Here is a 21,349-nt window from a genome sequence, read left to right on the forward strand (position 1 = left end):
AGTGGAATTAACTAAGTTCAGACTGAACTGCACCAGGTCGCAGGTACAATATGCAGAGAACATGTTCTCTTTAGTCCAACAACAAACGCGATCCTCAAATCCGTGTTAATTCTCTAAACCGAACCTCCTTTTTTTTCTTCCCTGTGACCTTAAACTTCTGCTTTCATCAGCCAGCTCTGGTTTAAAAAAAACACACAGAGGCGCGGAAAACAAAAAAGGCACGGGGCTGCAATGCTAATGCGACGAGGGAGAAACCCTGTAATTCTCACCGTCGACATCAAAGCCGAGCGCGTTTGAATCTTCCCAATTTAAGACCCGCAGTGGAGTTCAAAGCTTCCTGCTCTTGTTTTCTTGGCCCTGACCCATAATCACCCGCAGGCACTCCGCTGGATGAATCACAATTAGGTTAAAAGGGTTGGAAATTGGGTTATTGGAGTCTCTTCACTTGACGAAATTGAAATATTGGAGGTGCTCGAAGAAGTTTCTTGCTGATGTCTGGTGCTGCGTCAAGACAATTCACCGACTATCATTTGCTAATGAACTCAGAGCGACTTTTGGCCACATCTGTGGGTTTCCTCTGCCGTGTACCTGAACGCTGACCCGGCTGCCGTCTTATGCAGAGACCCAGTTGGCTGCTATTAGGCGGCTGAGTTAAGGGAGTCCATTCACAAGGGGGGAAATGAGCAGCGCTTGTTTTTCCAAAGCCTCCCAAAGCAAGATTAGAGGCCCGGCACTAAGCTTTGACCCTGAAATTTAATATAACGTTCCCGAGTGCTCGGAACTGGCGGCGGCGAACCTTTGCACACTCGCACCGAGAACGGGGTTATTCGCCGAGGATTAGCGTGATGTGTGTTTATTCTCGGTTCGGGATTGGGGATCAGGCCATTCAGAGCGGCCGATCCCGACCCGCTGTGGGTGTTTTTGTTGCGCACAGAGGAGCTTTGAGCACTGCACGGTCAAATCTGGGTTTTTTTAGCGATCCGGTCCCCTGGTACCGTTAAATCGCCGCTCCCTCCGGCATGCGCGGGTCAGCAGGTGACGGACGATAACCTGAGCAAAGCCAGGACTCTGAGCAAGACGTGCATCGTCCGAGCTCGGATCTGGTGTCCGGAGTTTTCCCAAAAGTGAGTTAAAATACGACGGGATGTCAAAGGGGGTCTGGATTCCGTACAAGTTTGGGATGTTCCTCCCCGGAGCCGGGAGTATCAGATCTCCAGCCCGGCCCTCCCTTCGCTGACGACCACACGGCCACTCTGGGATTCACTAGTTTCTTGCAGGAGGCCTAAACAGGGCTGTGAAGCAACGGACCAGAACACAGTCACGAAAATACTCCGAGTTATAAACCACGAACCAATCTATGACCAGAGTCAGACTTTTACAAAACTAAATCACCCAGGTAAGGTCCAAAAATAGAGTTTAATATCAGCAACAGTTACGCAATCTTCTGTGCAAACGGTCTAAAAAGAAAAGGCGGTTAAAGAGGCGAATGCAAAGCATGTACCGAGATAGCGGGGATGCTCAGATAACAGCAGGTGTTTGCGGAGCTCCAATGGCTGCTGCTCCAGTTGGAGTCATTGTTGAGCAGCAGGCTAAGGACTGCTACAAGGCGCCAACAACCAGCAGCATTTATAAGATCCAGAAACTGTAAAAACGGGAAAATTTGTTGGATTTTCAACTTTCCGACAGTCCTTGAAATACTCATTTGTCATGCGCCATTCTCTTGGTAAAAACAACCAAATTAAAGCTTAAAATTGTGATATTTCATCCACTTTATTCTACATGTTCACAATAATATCAATTAAAAAAAAAATACCAAAAACAAACCATCAGCTGAAACTAGATTCTGTAAAAAACAAAAAATTCTACATTTCTCTGCACAACTGTGGAGCCATGAGTGACTCAGCTGTTACCAACAGTCATGTGACAACAAATACTTCTCGGTTGAACTGCAGGCAGTGTTTACAAAGAGGAATAAGGAAACTAATTATAGCCGTAAGCAGTAAAATGTCCACGGTTTGTAGTGTCACTATTTTTTTTCCCTATAAATATACCTGTGACAGCTTGGAATATATATGTATATGTTAATTCCAATTTTTCAAATTTTTTGTAAACTAAACAAAGAAACTGAACTTTTGTTTTGTATTTTTAAAAAATTGTGGCTTTCTAACTTTGTTCTACTGACCTTTTCTGCCCTTTCTGTATAATTATATCCATTTGGTGGTGATTCTAATCAAAAATAAGCTGATTATTATATGTTTATTATTATAATGCTATGTTTATGTGTAGTTTCGTTCGTCGTTTATTGATTATAATATATATAAAGTGGCAGATCAGGTGGTTCTACGCACCATAACCTGGAAAAATGAAAAAGAAGTTCACCAAATAAGTGATAAAGTGCATTCTTTTCTAATTTAACGCACTCTTTGGTTTTACTACGACAACTTAACCTGGTCTCGGAGTGATTGAAAAACAAACAGACGTCGTGCTTTACAAGCTTCCTGCGCCGGTGGATGCTTTCTGCTCCGGCGTTTTCCATCCGACACGAAGCTCTAGAGCAGGGATTGGGTTTCAGTGTTTATTTTTGAGCGTGGTAGTGTGTCGTCCTGAGAATTCCTCTTCCTCCCACTCGCCTCCTCTCGAGCCCGGACAACTTTCTGCATACTAAAACCGCCGTCACCCTCCCTCTCAATCTCTCTCACGCACACACAAATGAGTAACCTTATTCTCGCCGTGCCTGCAGTTTGCCACAATGTACGTGGGCTGAAATAAAAATGTTTAACTGAATTACATGCTCACCTTAAGATTTAGCATTTGCAATTCACGCTTGTGTAATCCCCTGCTTTGGGCGAAGAGATACCGAGTGAGAAATGTTCTTTTTTTATTCCTTGTCAGACCTCGGTTACCTCTCTTATCACGAAAAAAAAACCTCCCACTCTCGAAAATGTGTGTCAGATCCTCTGCAGAAGATGAATCCTGGTGCGTCACAGCACCGGCCTGCAATTCAGCTCTTAGATTTCAGTGGAGTGTCAGATTTTCAGGACAAGTTTTTTGCGGCCAGAAGAATTTATATGAACAATATCAGTCTGATATCTGCAGGACAAGCAGAGAAAATCGAACTGTTTTGAAACAAAATACACTCAAAAGGAGGTGAAGCTGTGTTGCTCCTGATTATTTACAGTATTATCCAATGTGCACTTGTGTAACCTTTATTTACACAAAGGTTTTTTTTGCTCCTGTCCCATTTTTATTCACTATTAGCTCGTTGTTTATGGCAATATAAAGTCCTGCACCTCTACAGAAACAGCACAACCATGACTAGAAGTACTTAAAAATGTAATTTGTGCAGTTATAATCAATAACGACATTAAACCTGGGATTAACACGTGCAGCATGTGTCCAAGAGTCAACAGTTAAAAACAATATGCTGGCTCCACATCCTATAGATATTGTTTCTATGCTTGACTTCCACCTGCTTTGTGTAAACACTGCCTGCAAATCAGCCAAAAAGTCCCTGAATTTTCGTCATGTGACAGTTTGTTGCAGCTGAGTCACTAACGGCTTCACGGTTACGCACAGAAATGCAGAATTTTTTAGTTTTTTAGGAAATCTGGTGACGCAATCGGTTTATTTTTGGTGTTTTTTTTAGGATGGGACATGTAGAATAAACTGAATTTGATGAAATATCAAGAAGTTAAGCGTCAGTTTAGATGTTTTCCCAGATGGAGCGCGCGTCACAGTCACAAATTATAATTTTTATATGATGATGCATGGACTAAAACAGTGATTTATTGACTAACACGTCACAGATGAGTGGGTCAAGGGCCGTCAGAAAGTTGAGAATCCAACGATTCATTCTTTCACAACAACGTTTGGTGTACAGATGTTTATGTGGTATTAGACTCTAAAGTTCCAAGCATAAGCTCTTGAGCTGCCAGATGTCGTGCAATAAGAACCACATTTTCCGTCACCTGTAGTGTAAATTCGGTTGTTAAGCAAATATGTGTCATCGTATGTGCTTAAAGTCTGACCACATTATGAAGTCTGTAGGACAAACTGTGGTGTCAGTAGGATTTAGTGACTATGCACCATGAAAAAGGCAGCAGCGTGAGCAGACGTCGACATGCACCTTTAGTACAAGTGGAACATACAAGTACTGCTGTAGAAGGTAGAACTTATCCTCTATCGACACAGAGTTGCCACAGTCTCCAGCTGATGTGAGGTCACATTATGAAACTGGGCTAAATCAACACTCGTAATGTCGACTGTTCGAGCAGGCGGCCGTGCGGTCGCACGTAAATATAACTGCTGAATGCGAAGGAGGTCAAGAGGTCACTGCAGGGGGAATGACACAAATCCTCTGTCTCCGGAGAGGCCGAGGCCCTTCGCACATTCCTCTGGGTGATGGCACCATCGCCGGCCAATTAGTGGCCGCCGTCCAACAAGAGGGCTCCTATCTGGACGCACTTCAGTTGAATCAGCTGACCTGTGGCGCTTCAAACGCCAGCAGTTGTTTCCCCCCCTCGGGGCTGGTTTTGAGGTCAGGGCAGAGGAGGAAACTAGGTTTCGGGGTGACGCTTGAAAATAGCGACAGCGGCGGTGTGTTTAACCGAGGCGAGAGTATCCTGTTGTATCTGCACATTCCTGCGTAATTGCGGCCCGGTTCTGCTGTAATTGCAGCGTCTGTCAAACGGCATTTGGGCGCATTTAGCAGAGGTCGATCACGTAATGGCGCTCTCAGGTTCATATTAAACGAGCTGACAGATTAATGGATCAAATGTTCTGCAGCAGGTTATTGTGGAGGGTCAGAAAGCGGAGGGCAGGCGGGGGGTCTGGACGCTCCTCCTGAAAGGACTCCGCTTTCCCTTTTTTTTTTTTTGTGGAGCTGTCAGTGAAAGTCAGTCAGTGACAACAGAAAGCTGGCAGGTGGAATAAAAAAAAAAATCTCCAATGAGCTCTGTCGAGGAGGAAAAGAGCCACTTCACAAGAGGTTTGAAAGCGTTTGCAGCGTTTTGCGGCTCGGTAGTGCTGCTTTCTGAAGCTGAAAGGCTGCCGCTGAATGAGGCTTTTACTAGAAAAGACTGAATTGAAATGAATGAAAGGTAAAATTTGTTTGAATATATGTCTAAAAATAAAAAACCCTTTTCCTAAACTATACTTCAGAACTGACTTCCCTCGTGGTGCTTTCACTGCTACACTTGAGTGACAATATAAAAGGTTTAAATGTATATTCTTTAACAACAGCGTGAATTTAAAATAGTGACAGCTTTGATTCACCGGGAACCTTTAGTGGAACATGAGTCTGAAAGGCACTATATCTTTAATATAAAATCCCCTAAATGACACAATTTTTCAGAGCCAGAAAATGTAAAAACAGAAAGAATTTTCCACTTTCCAACAGTCCTTGAAGTGCACATAATTCTAAAATCAGGCTATTTTTAAGAGTCACTTTATGCTACGTTATTAATTCAAAAATCACCAAAAAAGAAACAATTTGCTCAAACCAGATTCTGAAGAAAAATAAAAATTCTGCACTCGTTGGCGCAACCAGAAAGCCATGAGCGACTCAGGTGAGACCAACAGTCATGTGACAAAAATTCTGGGAGTTTTTGGCTGAACTGCAGCATGTGTGTACATAGAGCAGATAGGCAACAAGTGTGAAAGACTGCACTAAAATGTAAGTAGTGAAATATCTTTAGCATGTAGAGTCACCACATTTTTTTCTAGTGTTGATAACACCTGTGGGCATGTGTAAAAATGTTGCAAACCTAAATGGAAACCTTTTCAAATTTTGGAAAAAAAAAAAACCAAAAAATTCAGATCTAATTTTTTCTTTTCTTATGATTTATGGCATTATAACTGTGTCATACTGCACAAAAGACATTTTTTTATTCTTTCTACTTCTAGGCATGGTTGTTCTGTTTCCATAGAGGTGCTGGACTTTATATTGCAGAGAAAAATGAACCCATAACGAGAAAAAATGTGACAGGAAAAAAACACCTAGAAACTACCTGAGGTTCAGCTGGTTTCTGTATATAAGAACTGTTCTAGGTGTTTAACTGGTCCCATTGTCTTTATATCAAGGTCAGAATTGGAAATAACTATTTTTCCATTTTTAGAACATCCACAAATGGTCAGAAACATTCCTCAAATGCACCAAATTAAAGAAAACTAACTCAAGTATGCTGCATTTCTCTTGCTTTGCTCGTTTCTTTAATCAGTTCACATTGGCTCAAAATAAGACTTTTGGGGTCAGTTAAATAAACTCTGGGTTCAAATCGGGGACTTTGTGTCCAAAATAAATCTGCGGTCACCACTTTTGGGTGGCCGCGCTGGAGCTGCTTCCTGTTTGACTCGTATTTTTATGCCCAATTTCCATCTGCCCTCGAAGACGACCGGACAGAAGATGCCTCATTTCTTCCTCCAGTTAAATAAGAATGAGAGCCTGCTCACTTCTTTTTTTTTTTCCTTTCTGGGGAATGTGAGCCCCCAAAGAATGTGGGAAGGAAATTCCACCGGGGGGAAGATAACAAACATGACCGGCGTTAGTTGTGTCTGCGGCCGCTCGGCTTTCGGGCAGCAGGTGAACTTCAGAGGATTTGAGCGATCATGAGGGTCCCGCAGCTCCGCTCGGGCCTCATCCAGCAGCTTGTTCCTGCGCTCGGTGCTCCACTGTGAGCCCCCCTCAATGGAACAGCAGCGAAAGCAAACAAATCAAAGTCACCGCCGGGCGTTTTCACCTGGCCCACGTTTACATGAGGGTCCTGCACGCGGATAAGATCTTTTTTGAGCCCTGATCCCAATATAGAACTGTTTAACTCTCTGAACCCCAAGCAGCGTCTGGGAGTGGGTTTTTTTTTGTTGCTTCAGTCACAGTTTTACTTATTTTTTACTGCAATATAAAGTCCTGCACCTCTATGGAAACAGCACAACCACAGCTAGAAGGAGAGGAAACTTAAAAATCTCTTTCGTGCAAACTAACAACGGTATAAGGCCAGAAATCATAAAAAAGACAAAACAAAAGCTGTAATTTTTTGATTATTTAATTTACAAAAATTGAAATAACGTTAAATTACCTTGTAAAATGTTTCTTAAAGTGCCTACAGGTGTTACCAATACTGGAAAAAATATGGAAAAAACCATCAGAAAGTTGAAAATCTAATTTCTTTTTCTATTTTTTACAGTTTCTGCTTCTAATTTATGGTGTAATTTGTGCATTTTAAAAAGCAAAACAACAACAACAAAAAAACTGATAATTTGATATAGTGTCATTTTGCTTATTTAAAAAAAGAAAAGAAAAGAAAAAAAGAACAGGTACTAATACTGAAAAATGGTGCCTCTTCATACCTTGTACTTCATTTGTTTTTACACTTCCTATCTGCTCTGTGTGAACACTGCCTGCAGTTCAGCTGAAAATTCTTGAATTTTTGTCATGTGACTGTTCGTCGCACCTGAGCCACTAATGGCTTCACTTTTTCGCTAAAGAGTACAGAATTTTTTGTTTTTTACAGAACCTGGTTACTGCAAACTGTTTATTTTTAAAGGAATTTTAAAAAGGAATAAAGTGAATTTAATAAAATATGATTTTAAGCTTGGATGTGGCATATTTTTCCTGATGGAGCAGCACGTCACAGTTGAGTAGTTTAAAGACTTCTGGAAAGCTGAAAATCTACAGATTTTTTCAGCTTCTATAGTTTCTAGCTGTGACTAATTGTGTAATTTTGGTGATTTTATAAACAAAAACGTAAATTTGTGGGGTTTAGAGTCCAGAAGAGACGCATACATTAGTTTTTTTTTGTTTTAAATCAACAGAAATCAGATTGCAGTCACATTTTTTCCTCTGCTGACCTCAATACTAACGACAAGTGGTGAAAGAGTTAAAGAGCGATGTTCTGGTGTTTGTTGCACGTTGCTATGCGCGGCCATCGAAGAAAATCCGATCTGAGCCGCAGATCCGCATGGTTTTATGGTTTTATAATACTTGGAACTGCCTCTTTTACTCTTTCCCCCCTAATTTCTGCATCAGACTCCAAAGTCCCTTCAGTGATTTTCTCCCCCATCGGCCCTCCTTGGCAAACAATGCAGCAATGCAGAAAATCGGATAAACGGATTAACCGCGGTGCCAACCTGGTCCTGAAATGGCATTTATCAGGGGCAATGCCTCCTACTGGCCGAGGCGATGAGCTATTTGATGGATTGGAATGGAAAGCTCGAACCTGAGTGCTAAAAGGAATGTTTCTTTTCTTCACAGTGATTCGGGCCAAAGTTGTGGGCAAGAAGCTGCTGAGAGACGGACCGTTTGGGACGATGCGCTTCACCGTGAAGCAGACCAAGGTGAGAACATTGAGGCCGAATCGCTTTAATCTGTAAAATACCCGCAGTAAAACTTGCTTCAACACATTTTCTGCGTTTCTTGCAAAGACTCAGATGAGAAGATCAATACCAGCCTCTTGCGTGTGACTTAAATAAGAAGCTAGAACAAGTATGGTTAGCCTAGCTTAGCATAAAGACTGGACGAAGGGCAGAACAGCTAGCCCAGTTTAGCCCATAAAACAAACAAGCTATGGCTTTATAAGTGGAAAAAATATCAGTTTTAATATGCTAGCTAGCTGTTCCCACAGCTGCTCTCAGCTTCTATGGTAAGCTAAGCTAGCCTAACTTAATAATTAGCTCGTACGGTTTAGCTCAGCAGCACGTTGGAAGCATGGGGAAACCAACCAACACCTTTAAGTCTTCAGCTAAGCGAAGCTAAGCTAATGGCACCCGTATTTCACGCTCCGTATTTAGCATATTTAGATTAAAGTCGTCTGCATAAAAGCAAAGAAATGTGCTTTTTCTCTCTTGGAGGTAAAGGAGGAAAGAGGAAACAGTCAGCAAACTGACATTAAACTCAGAATATGTAGTGGGTAATGATGTTAAAAACTACAATTATTTTTAAGTTTTTAGACTCCATGATTCGTGAACTCATGCTGTGCGTCGCAATATTATTAGAACCCTTAATTTTTGTGACAGCAAGACCTACACAACTGGAAGATGTCTAAAGTGCACAACTCCACCCAAAATACGACTTTTTATCCAAGAAATTGGAATTGTAAAGGTTTATTCCACTCAAAATACTACTTTTTGTCAAGTAATTTAAGTTTTTAAGGTTTATTCCGGGCAAAATACAACTTTCTGTTGAAAGAATTATAGCTCTTAAGGTTTATTCTGGCCAAACGACTACTTTTTGTCGAGGTACTTGTAGTTTTAAAGGCTTCTTCCACCCAAAATAGCACCTTCTAACTAACAAATTACGGGTTTACAGATACACTCCACCCAAGACTTCATGTCCAAGTACTTAATAGTTTTAAAGGTCTATTCCTCCCCACCCAAAGGTTTATTTTAATGAAACAATGAGTATTAAACAAGCATTTGTACTTGAGGTCACTGCTGATTTATTGCCGCTGACAGATATTAAATCACTTCAACAGGTTTTTATCATCTCCTCAGGCTTAAGCGAGCAGCTTGTCTTGCGGCGAGCTATCATTAGCTAAAAGATGACTAAAGACTTACTCACGCTAGCTGTTCTGTCCGGCTGAAGACATCAGAAGAGCCTCTAGTGTTAAACAAACAAAACGTGATTCACATTCATGCAGGCTTTGTTTAAATACAAGCTGGTTAGCCGAGTCAGTCGCCAGAAACAAGGGTCCTGGAAGTGTGGTCCTGAAACTGGAGCCACTTCTGCTGCAGACACATTAATCAACAAAGTCTTTAAATCACATGTGATGTTTTCTGGCTGTAAGTTTGCATCTTCGTTTTTTTGTATTGGTTATTGCCTCTAATTTAATGGGTTATTTTTTAACAGTAATATCCTCAAAATCTTCCTTTATTATCGTCTTGCATTCAAGTCAACTCTTCGGCTTCCTATTTAAATGCACAGGAGGCCACAACCGAATACAAACTGTATAATGTAAGTGTTTGCTGCTGTCTCCGCCCCCTCAGCTGCTGAAAAGCAGCGGGGGGAACTTAGCCTGAAAGCCCGTTCTTCACTTCCTCTACATTCTTACATAACGCTGCATATTTCTGACAGATGCTGACATCGGCCTGCTGCTCAGACAGGAGCCAGGCCGGAGGATTAGCGGGCTTACGGGCATTACAGCTCAACCAAACTCCTCGCTCTGAGTGCAAACAATCCAACACAGTCATGCACTGCGACCAGTACAATCCCAGTTTGTAACAAAAGCATTAAGTGGCCTCTTGTTGGTGGAGCACAGCAATCATCACCGCCAGGATTATCCCCGGGCATTAGATGTGACCTTTGCACCTCTCCGGTTATTTACTTGTACCACGGCCCGCCGGTTTGCAAACAGCGGTTTTTCCTTTGGAAAGAACGCAATTCCCTCCAAAATTTCAACAAATCCTATGAGACGAATGCCTCCGGCGTTCCCAAAGCTGCGCAGTTTCTGGCTTAAGCAACGGCTTGTTCTGCTTTTCTAGGAGCGACGCATCTAAACAGGGATTTCCTGTTGTTCCCAGACAAATAAATTACTCTGAAAAAAACCCACAGTTCTCAGAATAAATACCGACTTTGGGTTGTGCATACCTGAGCTGAATGGAAGGAGCCGGTGCCCACGGCTCAGCGGTGACCTTGCCAAAACAGCATCAAAGTCGGAGCAAATTACACAACGTAACCATGTTATCTGTGATTTAGTTAAGGGCAGAGCCTAATACTGCTTCTCCCCCGAGGCATTCCTCGAGAAACGTTATCTGATGAAGCCATTTCCATTCCTCGTTATTTATGTGCAGCGGTTAAGAAATCGCTGCGGTGCCAGGCTGACGAATACAACGCTTCCAGTTTATTTAATCAAATGTTCTATTCTCATGTCTTACAGATGTACAAAGGGTTCGACAAAGTCCAGCACGTGCAGCACATTTACACGGACGCCTCCGAGAGTTTGTGCGGCGTCAAGTTTGAAATCAACAAGTACCAGTATCTGATCACAGGTGAGCTGTCGGACCGTTTCCAGGTCATGCATCCTTGAATGTTGCTTTACTGTTGGTCTGTATGCAGCAGAATGGATCTCTGCTAAAACTCTGAAGCGGTTTCTGTTTGTTTTATGCCGCTGTCACGTGTTTACTCACTGTGGGATCAGTTCTCACTGCAATGTAAAGTCCTGCACCTCTATGGAAGCAGCACGACCACGACTAGAAGTAGAGAGAGCTCAGAAACGTCTCATGTGCAGTGTGACATTGTTATAAAACACTGAATAAGAAAAACGAAAGTTAAATTTCATTAAACATGCATTTAAATACATTTTGTTTAAATTGAAAAAAAATAACTCAACATGAACAATATTTTAGCAAGTGCACACAGGTGAAAATTGGTGACTCTTGTAGATAATCTAACGACTTACATTCTCATTTGTTTTCATACTTTACTCTTAAATATGCTTCGTAAACACTGCCTACAGTTCAGCCGAAAATTCCCTGAATTTTTGTTGAACGACTGTTGGTCGTAGTTGAGTCACTTGTGGCTTCACGGTTGTCCTGAAAAGTGCAGATTTTTTTTATTTTTTGCAGAATCTGGTTTGTGCACAGGATTTTTTTGTGCTGATTTTTAAAATGAGACATATAGAACAAGATAATTTAGATGAAATATCACAATTTTAAGCCTAGATTTGGTTAATTTTCCAGAGAAAAGTGAAAGTCACACATGATAAGTTTAAGAACTGCCAAAAAGGTAAAAATGCTGAGATTTTTTTAGTTTTTACAGTTTGTGGCTCAGATAAAATGCATCATTTGTTTGATTTAAAAAAAAGATTTGGATAGATTTTGGATAGCTAGATAGATAAATCCAGTACTTTATCGGTCCTTAAGGTTGCAGGAGCAGTCTGCATATTACAAAAACATTTTTTTTTTTAAGTATACCAAAAAATGATTTAGAAAAAGACATAATACAAACTCTCACAGTGTAAATTAGAGTTTAATGTGTAACCTACTTCCTGCAGTGGTCCCTAAAGCGAGTCAAGGTAAAAGTAGCGCTCACTTCATACAGTCAAAGCTCACATAAAAGCATGAGCCACTGTAAGCTACCGGTCACATCGGACCAACAAGGCTCCAGAGTGTTATAAACTCAGCTTATTGCGACCAAGTTACACAACACGACTCCCGAAACAAAATCCACTTCCACCAGCGAGCCGCCTGAAAATGTTCTCGTTAGCGTTCTGCTGCCAGCGTAAACTTGTTCCCTCTCAGAGGCTCTTTCAGCCTCACAAGCTTGTTTGGCCCGACGCTCTACCTCCCTCCTCCCACCACCCCAAGGACTTATTCATTTGTCCTGTGACACAAACTTTCCCACTATTTATAACCTCCCGTTTGCCACTGTGCACTCGGAGGCAAAGCAAGGGGCCTTTTATTGTTTTGTGCACTAGTTTTTTTTAGGTTCTCGGGCCAGAAACATCAGATTTTTCTCTCTTTTCTCACAACTTGTAATTAACAGCCAAGCAGGAAGCGACTGGCGTTTTCCAGCGGTGGCATTTTATGAGTTGCTATTTCCAACGGAGGTGCAGTTTACTTTGGACCCTGCAGCGCTCGGTGTGTATAACTGTCGCTAAGTCCCGACCTGTAAATACTGTAAGTGCAGGCCAACGAGGCGGCGTTGCCAGGCAGCGGCGGCTATGTTTACCCGGCTCGGGGTGCGAGTGACATCACCGGTGTCTTTCGCTGCTCTCAGGGCGTCTATAATAAGTCCAGCATATGATCGGGGGGCTGCAATTTAAACGCAACGAGGGCCCCGGTTGATTCCCTTTGATCAAGCCTCGAGTGCTCCGGGCCCTGATTAGTATTTTAGGAGCATGTCACACACTCAACACCATGTAATAAGCCCGCCAGTAATCTGGGAGGGATGCGGGCCGAGCGGGAGGTTCACGGGGGGTCAAAGAAGCGCATATTTGTGAGCTGACAAATTCCCACGTGGTGACAACACCGTGAAGGAGACACGCGGTGACACATCGTGGCGTTGGTGGTGCACCTGTCTCAGGAGCTGCAAGAGCTAAAAATAGGCGTCTGCTGACCTTTGGGCATTCAGAAATAGGGGTGTTGGTTTAATACGGGCTTACTGTACGGGATTGTCTTACCGAAGATAAACAACGGAGCGCCGTGTTTACAGTATCGCGTGTTACATGGGCCAGATTATTAAATTAGGCGAATGATGAAATAGCATGCGTGCATTCTCCGTGACGGTTCTTTGAGCATTAAACTTTTTGCAAAGTTAGACAACAGCCGCTAACTGTGATCAAGTGACTGCAAATTACATTAAAGCGAATAAAGCGATTAGATTCTCGGAGGCCGATTAGTCAGACAACGAGCAAAATAATTTTATTTTGCCAAACTGTGCGTCATTGTTTAATGCAGCACAGCAGGAAATGTCAACAGAGGTTTGGATATTAAAGTAGAAAACTGTGGATTTAAATTGGACAATTCAAAATGATAAAAAAGAAAGTTAAAATAGCAGGGCTCATTATGGAAGTAATGAGTGTGACGCCAAAACAAATTTATCCTTATTATGTATTTTTTTTCCCCCTGATGTCGCCAAATTCTATGAAATACAGATGTCACACAGCTGTTTATTTTTAACTCATGTGTTTAACATTTAGCCTTAATTGGCTGCGTTTCCTCAGTCTGACAACAGAAATGGAAAAATGTGTAAATGCGAACAGCTTTAACGGGAATTCGTCTGTATTATGCAGTAAATGTGAGCACAGAGAGCAGGAGAGAAGATCTGATTGGTGTCAAATGGGTCCTAAAGTTTCCACAGTCGGTGTTAAGGTAATGCTAACGTTAGCCAAATTAGCCAACACCAAAGATTTTCCTGCTGTTGTGATAAGTAATCCTATAGATAATCAGTTCCTCAGATGCTGGGAGTGCATTGAGGCGCTTGTGTTTACTCTTGCAGCCAACAGCAGAACGTTTGGTGTGTTTTGCTTGAAGCTGAGACATTTTAGAGTTAGCAGAGGTGATAATAAAACTGGTGGACTGTGAGCAAGCAGCAGCAGCAGTAAGGGGGCAGGATTATACAAAGTTTTAGCTCAACAACTAACTGTTGAAACGTAGCAGCTTGAGGTATCCAGGATTATAACAACCACAAAACACACTAAAACAGATTTTCACCATATGGAACCAACATTTTAGAGTCGCATTATTGTTTTCTTGTTATGATTTCTCCTGTTTTGTCAGTGATATGACGTTTCTACAAAGCTCTGCTAAGCCAGGATTTTCAGATTTACACACTCCAGAGACAACTTTCTAGGGAAGACGGACACTATTTTAGTCCTGAAACAGGTTCAAAACCATGAGAAAAAAGTTTAAAAATCTCTTCAACACTGCAGAGCCTCCAAGGGCCCACGTCAGACATGCATTCCCAAACACAGCTCATGGATTTTTCTCATTTGCTCCTGCAGGCCGAGTGTACGACGGCAAGGTTTACACGGGGCTGTGCAACTTCAACGAGCGGTGGGAGCGTCTGTCGCTGGCCCAGAAGAAAGGCATCAACCACCGCTACCAGCTGGGCTGCAACTGCAGGGTGAGTGAGGACAGACTGCCTCTGGCCGACAAGGACGGGAAAGATGGCGGGAGGAGGAGGACCAAGAGGATTTTTTGCAAAAAACTGAACATGAAACTGCTGGTCGACCAGTAGGGGGGAAGGAAACGTGTCATTATTCATGGTGTGTGAAGGGTCAAATCAGTTCAGGCTGTTTTAGCTGCTCCAAGCCAGCAAATGGAGATGTTATTTTTATTAGAAGTGAAATATGAACTCCTTTTTAGACTCTTAATTTCCACTATTAAGCATCACGGATGTTCAGCGGAGACAGAGACGGAGGAAAAAAAACAAGTTTTACTACTATCACTGGGAATTATTAAGTAACAAATCTGGAATCGGCTCAAGTTTTCATTCCCAGTTTCATGTGACTCGAGCATGTAGCCTGCCGCTGTGCAGCTGCTGACCCGCCTCATAAACGTCCTACTGTACAGCAGTGTCCCGGACATCTGCTAACACACTCAGCCCCTATCAGTATAAGTGGATTAGCAGAGAGCCCTATTTGTTCCCAATGCGGGCCAGAGCCTGTAAACTGTGGTCGGAGCGAACGTGGCAGCAGCCCAGAGGCATCCGGAGAGGCCCATCGATCAAGCGAGGCTTCAGAGCGAGAGTCGGTGAGCGCAGGCAGGCATAAACATCATCACACTTATTAAACACACTCCGCATTCCTGCACAAACGATGATTTACAGCGCTGAGAGGCAGCGAGCGTGTTGCACCAGTCAGAAAACTATTCTCCACAGATCATTAAAACCACTCAAACCAGGAAGCCACGTCGAACGTCTCTGAACCGTGGAGGACACACTCTCCGGGCTTGAATAACAAAAAAAAAAAAATGCCCAAAATGGGAAGTGTGCCCTCTAAATGTTCTAATTGAATTTGCATTCAGATCCAGATAAGTGCAGCTCTTTGCAGCCGATGAGTCACTAAAAACGCAGCGTTTCCGATCGTCACCTCTCCGAGTGGCTCGTGCGAATCTTCCTGCCGTACATTCATGCGTGAAGCTGCTTTTTGTCAGAGCACCTGGCGTAGTGACGCGCGAGCGGGAGATCTTAACCGAATTCTGAAGAAACTGCACAAACTTCACGGCTTCGGGAAGGCGGCTGAAGTTCATTGAATGTTTCACAGAATGCCAGCTTAATGGTTTTGTGCTTAGGAATTTAAAAACCTGTTTTTTTTCTTCTCCCTTTTACACCTGATCTATTAATCTGCTGAGAGCTGAAAAGCAGTAGAGCTGAGATCTAAGCGCACATGTTGGATGTTTCACTAAGTGCATGTTCCCCCTTCACTGTTTCAATCATCACCGATCCGATTTATTTAATTTTTTTTCATATGATAATTGTCATTCAGCTAATTCTACTTTGGCCTAGTTGCACAAACTTCTGCACTGTAGACTCACTGTTGTCAAAGTACAACAATAAGATCACTTTAACCCTCTGAACTCCGAGCAGCTTCTGGGCGTTTTTACTCACTGTGGGCTCATTTTTCAACTGCAACACCAAGTCCTGCAGCTCTATGGGAAAAGACAAACCATAACTAAAAGCAGAGAGAACTCAATAATGTCAAGTGACAAAGCTGTTATGTCATTAATCATGCACAAAGAAAAAGTTGGATTTTTTTGGCATTCTTGTTTCTAAAAATGGAAAAACCTCTCTGCAGTTTTTCCAAAAAGTCCCAGAATTTTAGTAAAATGACTGTTGGTCACAGCTGAATCATTCATGGCTTATCTGTTGCTCAGAGAGGTGTTGAATTTTTAGTTTTTTATAGAATTTGGTTTAATGCAATCATTTATTTAAAGTATTTTTTTTCCTGAATACATTTTTTTTAATTAAAATGATTTGCTAGAATTTTTCAAATAAAACATGTAGAACAAAGTCATTTTCATAAAATATGACAATTTTACACTTAATTGTGGTTAATTTTCCCAAATCAGAAAGTTGAGAATCCAACTTTTGTTTTCTATTTTTGTTAGATCTCTAATAAATCGTGTAATTGTGGCGATTTTTTAAATTATTTTTTAAAAAAGATGACGTACATTTCAAACCCGCCTTGAGGCTCTGGGGTGCAGAGGGTTAAGCAGCGTTAAAGGAACATCTTTCATCTTGGAAAGTATTCCTGCTGAGATTTAGATGAAAACAATTGATACCACTCTCACATCTGTCGGCTACATGTGGACTCACTTGAACTGTGAGCACGGAGCTCTCTCCGGAGCTATAAAGAGAACAACACAAGAACCCAACAGTTCACAAATAAAAGAACTGCTAAACTAAACCACTGTCACCGTTTTCCTTCAGTGACTCACCTGTTGGCTCTAGATTCCTATTAGTGGTCCAGACATGAGAGTGCTATCAAACTTGTGATCTAATTCTCACCCAAAACTTGGATTTCTCCCAACATATTTCAAAGAGTATCCATCACTTTAAAGAAACACGTGAACAAAACAGTGAGTCTACACGAGTGTTTGCCGCCACACAGTTTGGTTTCCTGCTTCATGGCTACATCTTTAGTGTCGCTTCTGTCTCTGTAGATTAAGCCCTGCCACTACCTGCCCTGCTTCGTCACCTCAAAGAACGAGTGCCTATGGACGGACATGCTGTCCCACTTCGGCTACCCCGGCTACCAGTCCCGGCACTACGCCTGCATCCAGCAGAAGGAGGGCTACTGCAGCTGGTACCGAGGCATGACCGCCCGCGATAAAACCACCATCAACGCCACCGACCCCTGAACCCACCACCAACCCCAAACCCCCCCCCCCCCCCCATCCGTCCCTCCATCCGCCCCGATCACTTTTTAGAGAATCACGGGACTCTTCGATGCTCGCTGGCCTGGGTGAGCGCCCACTTTACCAAACAAAAGGGGCAAAAAAAAGAAAAAAAAAAGAAAAAAATCAATTACAGTGCCTGTTCGTAGCACTTCGGATAGAAAACAATACCTTTTTTTGTTGTTGTTGTACAGATCACCCTGTAAATCTATGATGTTTTCCCTCCCCTACGCTACCGAGCTGTCTCTTTATGGTTCAGTGGTGTTGAAAAGGTGGCAAAGACACAACGGGGCCAATAAGACGTATAAGACTTTGATCAACCTCTGGTGTATTATCAGGCAAGCGAGGACTCTGAAAACTAAAAATTTAAAGTACAGAACGCAGCCAATAACCTTTTCCAAATCCAGATTTCGTGCCAACAATGCGAGGTGTGATCGGTGAAATTTTAAACCTCTTATTGGGCTTCTGAAAACGGTATTGTTTCACAGTGAAGTACACATGGATTCACAGTTTTTTACTGTAACGTGTCTTTTATGGTGGTAGAATCTCTGCTTCCCCCTTGAACGTTTGCGGCGTAACTCATTTTGCAGTTGCGCCACAAACGCCGTCCTTTACGTTGTGCACTGAGAAAACAAACAAACTTTAAAAAAAACAAAGAAACGACGCAGTGCCAACGCTGGGAAGAGCTCTTTTTCTTGCAGAGAGAAGTGATATTTTATTTTTTGCTGTATATAACATAAGCTACAGAAATCAACTCAGCTGAAACCTCTGTAATACATGTATGTATTTATTCATGTTTATTGGATTAACCGTGTTATACATGATGTGCCGAAGAGAATATATATATATATAAATATATATATATATACAAACAGGCCAAAATACATTGTAAAAACCAGCGCAGCATGTTAAACTGACCAGCATCTGCAAGTTAGATATTATGGTACTTTTTTTTTTTTTTGCTTGATCATAGTTTCCCCCCGACTGGTACTCTTTACCAATCCAATAAAAGTGCAGAACAAGCAGAGGTTTCAGAGAGATATGAGATATTTTGTATGTGTATATTCAATCTTTTGTATTTAACTATTTGAAATGGACATTATATATATAAATGAAAGTAACAATATTGTCACTAAATTCATTCTTCTTCACCTGTTCCTATCTAGGGTTTTTTTTTTTTCTTATTTCCCTTCAGTCCATTCCATTAACGGACACGGAGTCGCCTCAAACGGAGAAACGGCCTCTTCGTCACTCATTCTGAAAGAGAATAAAGAGCTTTGACCGAGTTGGTTTGACGACCAACGTGGGGTTAGAGTCTGACAATTTGTAGTTAAATGCGATTAATCAAAATTTGGTGCATGTCACCACATTAGATCTGTATTGTGTCCTCTTGATGGTCAAAGCAGTTCATCAGTATGAAACGAAACTGTCGTATTATTGTCGTATAATTGGCTCTAAGGCGTGTTGTAAACTCCACCAATTAGGCGAAGGTCGGCGTGACATAAAATTTGAGCGTCTACGACATGTTAATGATTAATTGTTAATTGAATGAATTAATAGTTTATTCTAGCAAAACTACATGAACTGAGAAGATAGAAGACGACAAGCAGTTTAACTGTATTGTAGATTTGCTGTAGTACCTGATTTTGCCACCAGGTGGAGCCTCTTACTGTTTGGAGAAACGGAGTTACAGGTGTGTTCGCTGACCGTCCATAAGGGCAGCTGCATAAAACGTACTAAAAATACTGAGATTTGCTGGACCAATAAAGTTGCTGCAACCGTATTTGTTGACATCATGGATATAAAATCGCTCTTAAGAGAATAATACAGGTTATTAACGATTTTAGGCTACTTGTTTGCTGCGTAACTTCGCAACTTGGATGATTGATTACTGCTGTGCTTGGCTGATGATTAAGTGAATCCCCAGTCAGCACTAGCTGGAATAGACCTCAAATGAAAGGTCTAACTATAAATTTATACAACAATAAACATTAAAATAGGAATAAAATCTTCCTTATCTGCAAGATTTATTTGTAACAGCATTAAAGTGAGAATAATATCGCCTTAACTTCAACAGCCCCCAGCATAAATATGTCACAAATTTGTGATAAATATGCTTTTTTTACCTTCTTATTCATCGTTAGATATGAAACTTGTCCCCACTCGTGTCTAAATATGAAGCTTGAGACAGCAGCCACTTAGCTTAGCTTCCAGTTCGTGTAAAATCGACTTACAGTTACATACGAGGAGTCTTGGAGGTTTTGATTTTAAAGCTTATATTTTCCAGAATGTCTTTAAATTTTATCACTTTAATTCCAACATGAGAAAAAATAAGTATTTCCCATTTTTTTTAATAAAAATGTTTCGACCACTTTTATAAATCCATCTGCTGAATTCGGTTTAAGAACAATGCAAACCAGTTTTCCACAGCATCTAATGTCGTGACGACGAGGCCGTTTCCTCCAGCCGGGGCGTTTCTGCGTCATTATTTCTGTGGTTCATGTTGGTGTAAATATACTGTCTGCTTAACACAGAAACACTCGGTCAAGCTTGATCCTTTGAAAACACAAATGATGACAAAAAAAAAAGAAAAAAATAAGAAATCCAATCAAGGAAGCTGTGTACAGTCTGTGTTTAAACACTGATTCCTGAACTGTGTGGGTGGGTGGGGGGGTGTTTCCTTGTCTGGGTTATAGAAATGTTTGACTTAATTTCTGTGTTTTATATTTTTATAATAAAGATTTAATGGAAAAAAACGGGACACAGGTGGTCTTTGGTGATTTTTTCTTTTTTCTCTCTCCGAACTGTTTAAAAGAAAGAATAATATCTGCGAGGCACTCACCATCTGCGTGTGGTTGGGATAGAAGGTCTGTTCGTTCAGGGGGAATTTCTCCGGGCCGAGGGAGTGGTAGAGCTTAATCATCTGAGAAAACTGCAAGAAGAAATAAACAAGTCGGACGTCATTATTTGGGCAGGAGGGGTTAGAAGGAGGCTTTTAGAAGCTACACCTGTGCTCACATTTATAACCAGAGGACGCCGGAGTCGAACTCAACATCTGGGACTCGGATGGTATGTTGGGGTTTTTTTTTTTTTTTGTCTGACCCTTTTAGATGCTTATAAAATATGTTCTGGTACAGTACAGACACAACTCTGACTGTGTGGGCCCGAACACCTGTTGTTCCCAAAGAATCCATTAGCTAATATTTATATTACGCCGCCTCATCGGCTTCGGTTAACCCTCTGGACTCCATCAGCTTCAAAAGAAATTGCTAAAATTACAACATTTATCAGAGTAAGACACTGTAAAGACAGAAGGAGTTGTCTGATTTTTAACTTCCGGATGGTCCTCAAATGACTCATCGGAAATCTTAGCTTAAAATCCTGATATTTCAGTAGAATGACTTTATTTTAAAAAATGACAAAGATCAATCCATTGGCATCAGCAAGATTCTGCAAAAAACAAAAAATTCTGGACTCCTTAAGGCAACTGTGAAGCCATCAGTGAGTCAACTGGGAGCAACAATCATGCCACAAAAATTAAGGGTATTTTTTGTTTTTTCAGAGCAGCAAGGAGACAAATGTGGAACCAAAAAAATGCCAAGAAATTGCTCCAATTTCATTTTATTGTTGTAATCTCAGAATGTGGCAGTAGGCTTGAAATGTATGTTGCTTACAAAAAACAATTTTAAAAAGTGTTAATTACACTATTTATCTGACAAAATCTGTGGATTTCCAAGTCTCCGATTGTCCTTGAACTACTCATCTGTGGAGGGCTATTCCATCAGAAAATTTAACCAAATCTATTGTGTTTAAATTTGCCAAAAACACATGGTTTCCTTTAGCCATATTATGTAAAAAAAAAAAAAAATCTGCTATCTCAATCATAACAATGAAGCCATTAGTGACTCAGGTGGGACCAACAGTCACATGACAAAAATTCAGGGTATTTTTTGTTTTTTCAGAGCAGTCAGGAGACAAATGTGGAACCAAAAAATCTCCAAAAAATTGCTGCAATTTC

At 41.5% G+C, this 21,349-nt stretch overlaps 2 protein-coding genes across 2 annotated transcripts in view; one reads left to right on the forward strand and one right to left on the reverse strand.

The window, feature by feature from the left end:
• LOC103369351 (metalloproteinase inhibitor 3) overlaps window positions 1-20,092 on the forward strand; it is a 24,460-nt gene extending 4,368 nt beyond the window's left edge. The window contains exons 2-5 of the mRNA XM_008298043.1: window positions 8,249-8,331; window positions 10,869-10,980; window positions 14,436-14,557; window positions 17,098-20,092. Coding sequence (XP_008296265.1) covers window positions 8,249-8,331; window positions 10,869-10,980; window positions 14,436-14,557; window positions 17,098-17,295 — 515 coding nt within the window. The 3' untranslated portion in view covers window positions 17,296-20,092. The remainder of the gene's footprint in view (window positions 1-8,248; window positions 8,332-10,868; window positions 10,981-14,435; window positions 14,558-17,097) is intronic.
• syn3 (synapsin III) overlaps window positions 1-21,349 on the reverse strand; it is a 127,143-nt gene that overhangs the window by 56,976 nt on the left and 48,818 nt on the right. The window contains exon 5 of the mRNA XM_008298044.1: window positions 20,174-20,263. Coding sequence (XP_008296266.1) covers window positions 20,174-20,263 — 90 coding nt within the window. The remainder of the gene's footprint in view (window positions 1-20,173; window positions 20,264-21,349) is intronic.

The sequence above is a fragment of the Stegastes partitus genome, unplaced genomic scaffold, assembly GCF_000690725.1.
Source record: "Stegastes partitus isolate 25-593 unplaced genomic scaffold, Stegastes_partitus-1.0.2 Scaffold1274, whole genome shotgun sequence".
In the NCBI taxonomy this organism is placed as follows: Eukaryota; Metazoa; Chordata; class Actinopteri; family Pomacentridae; genus Stegastes; species Stegastes partitus.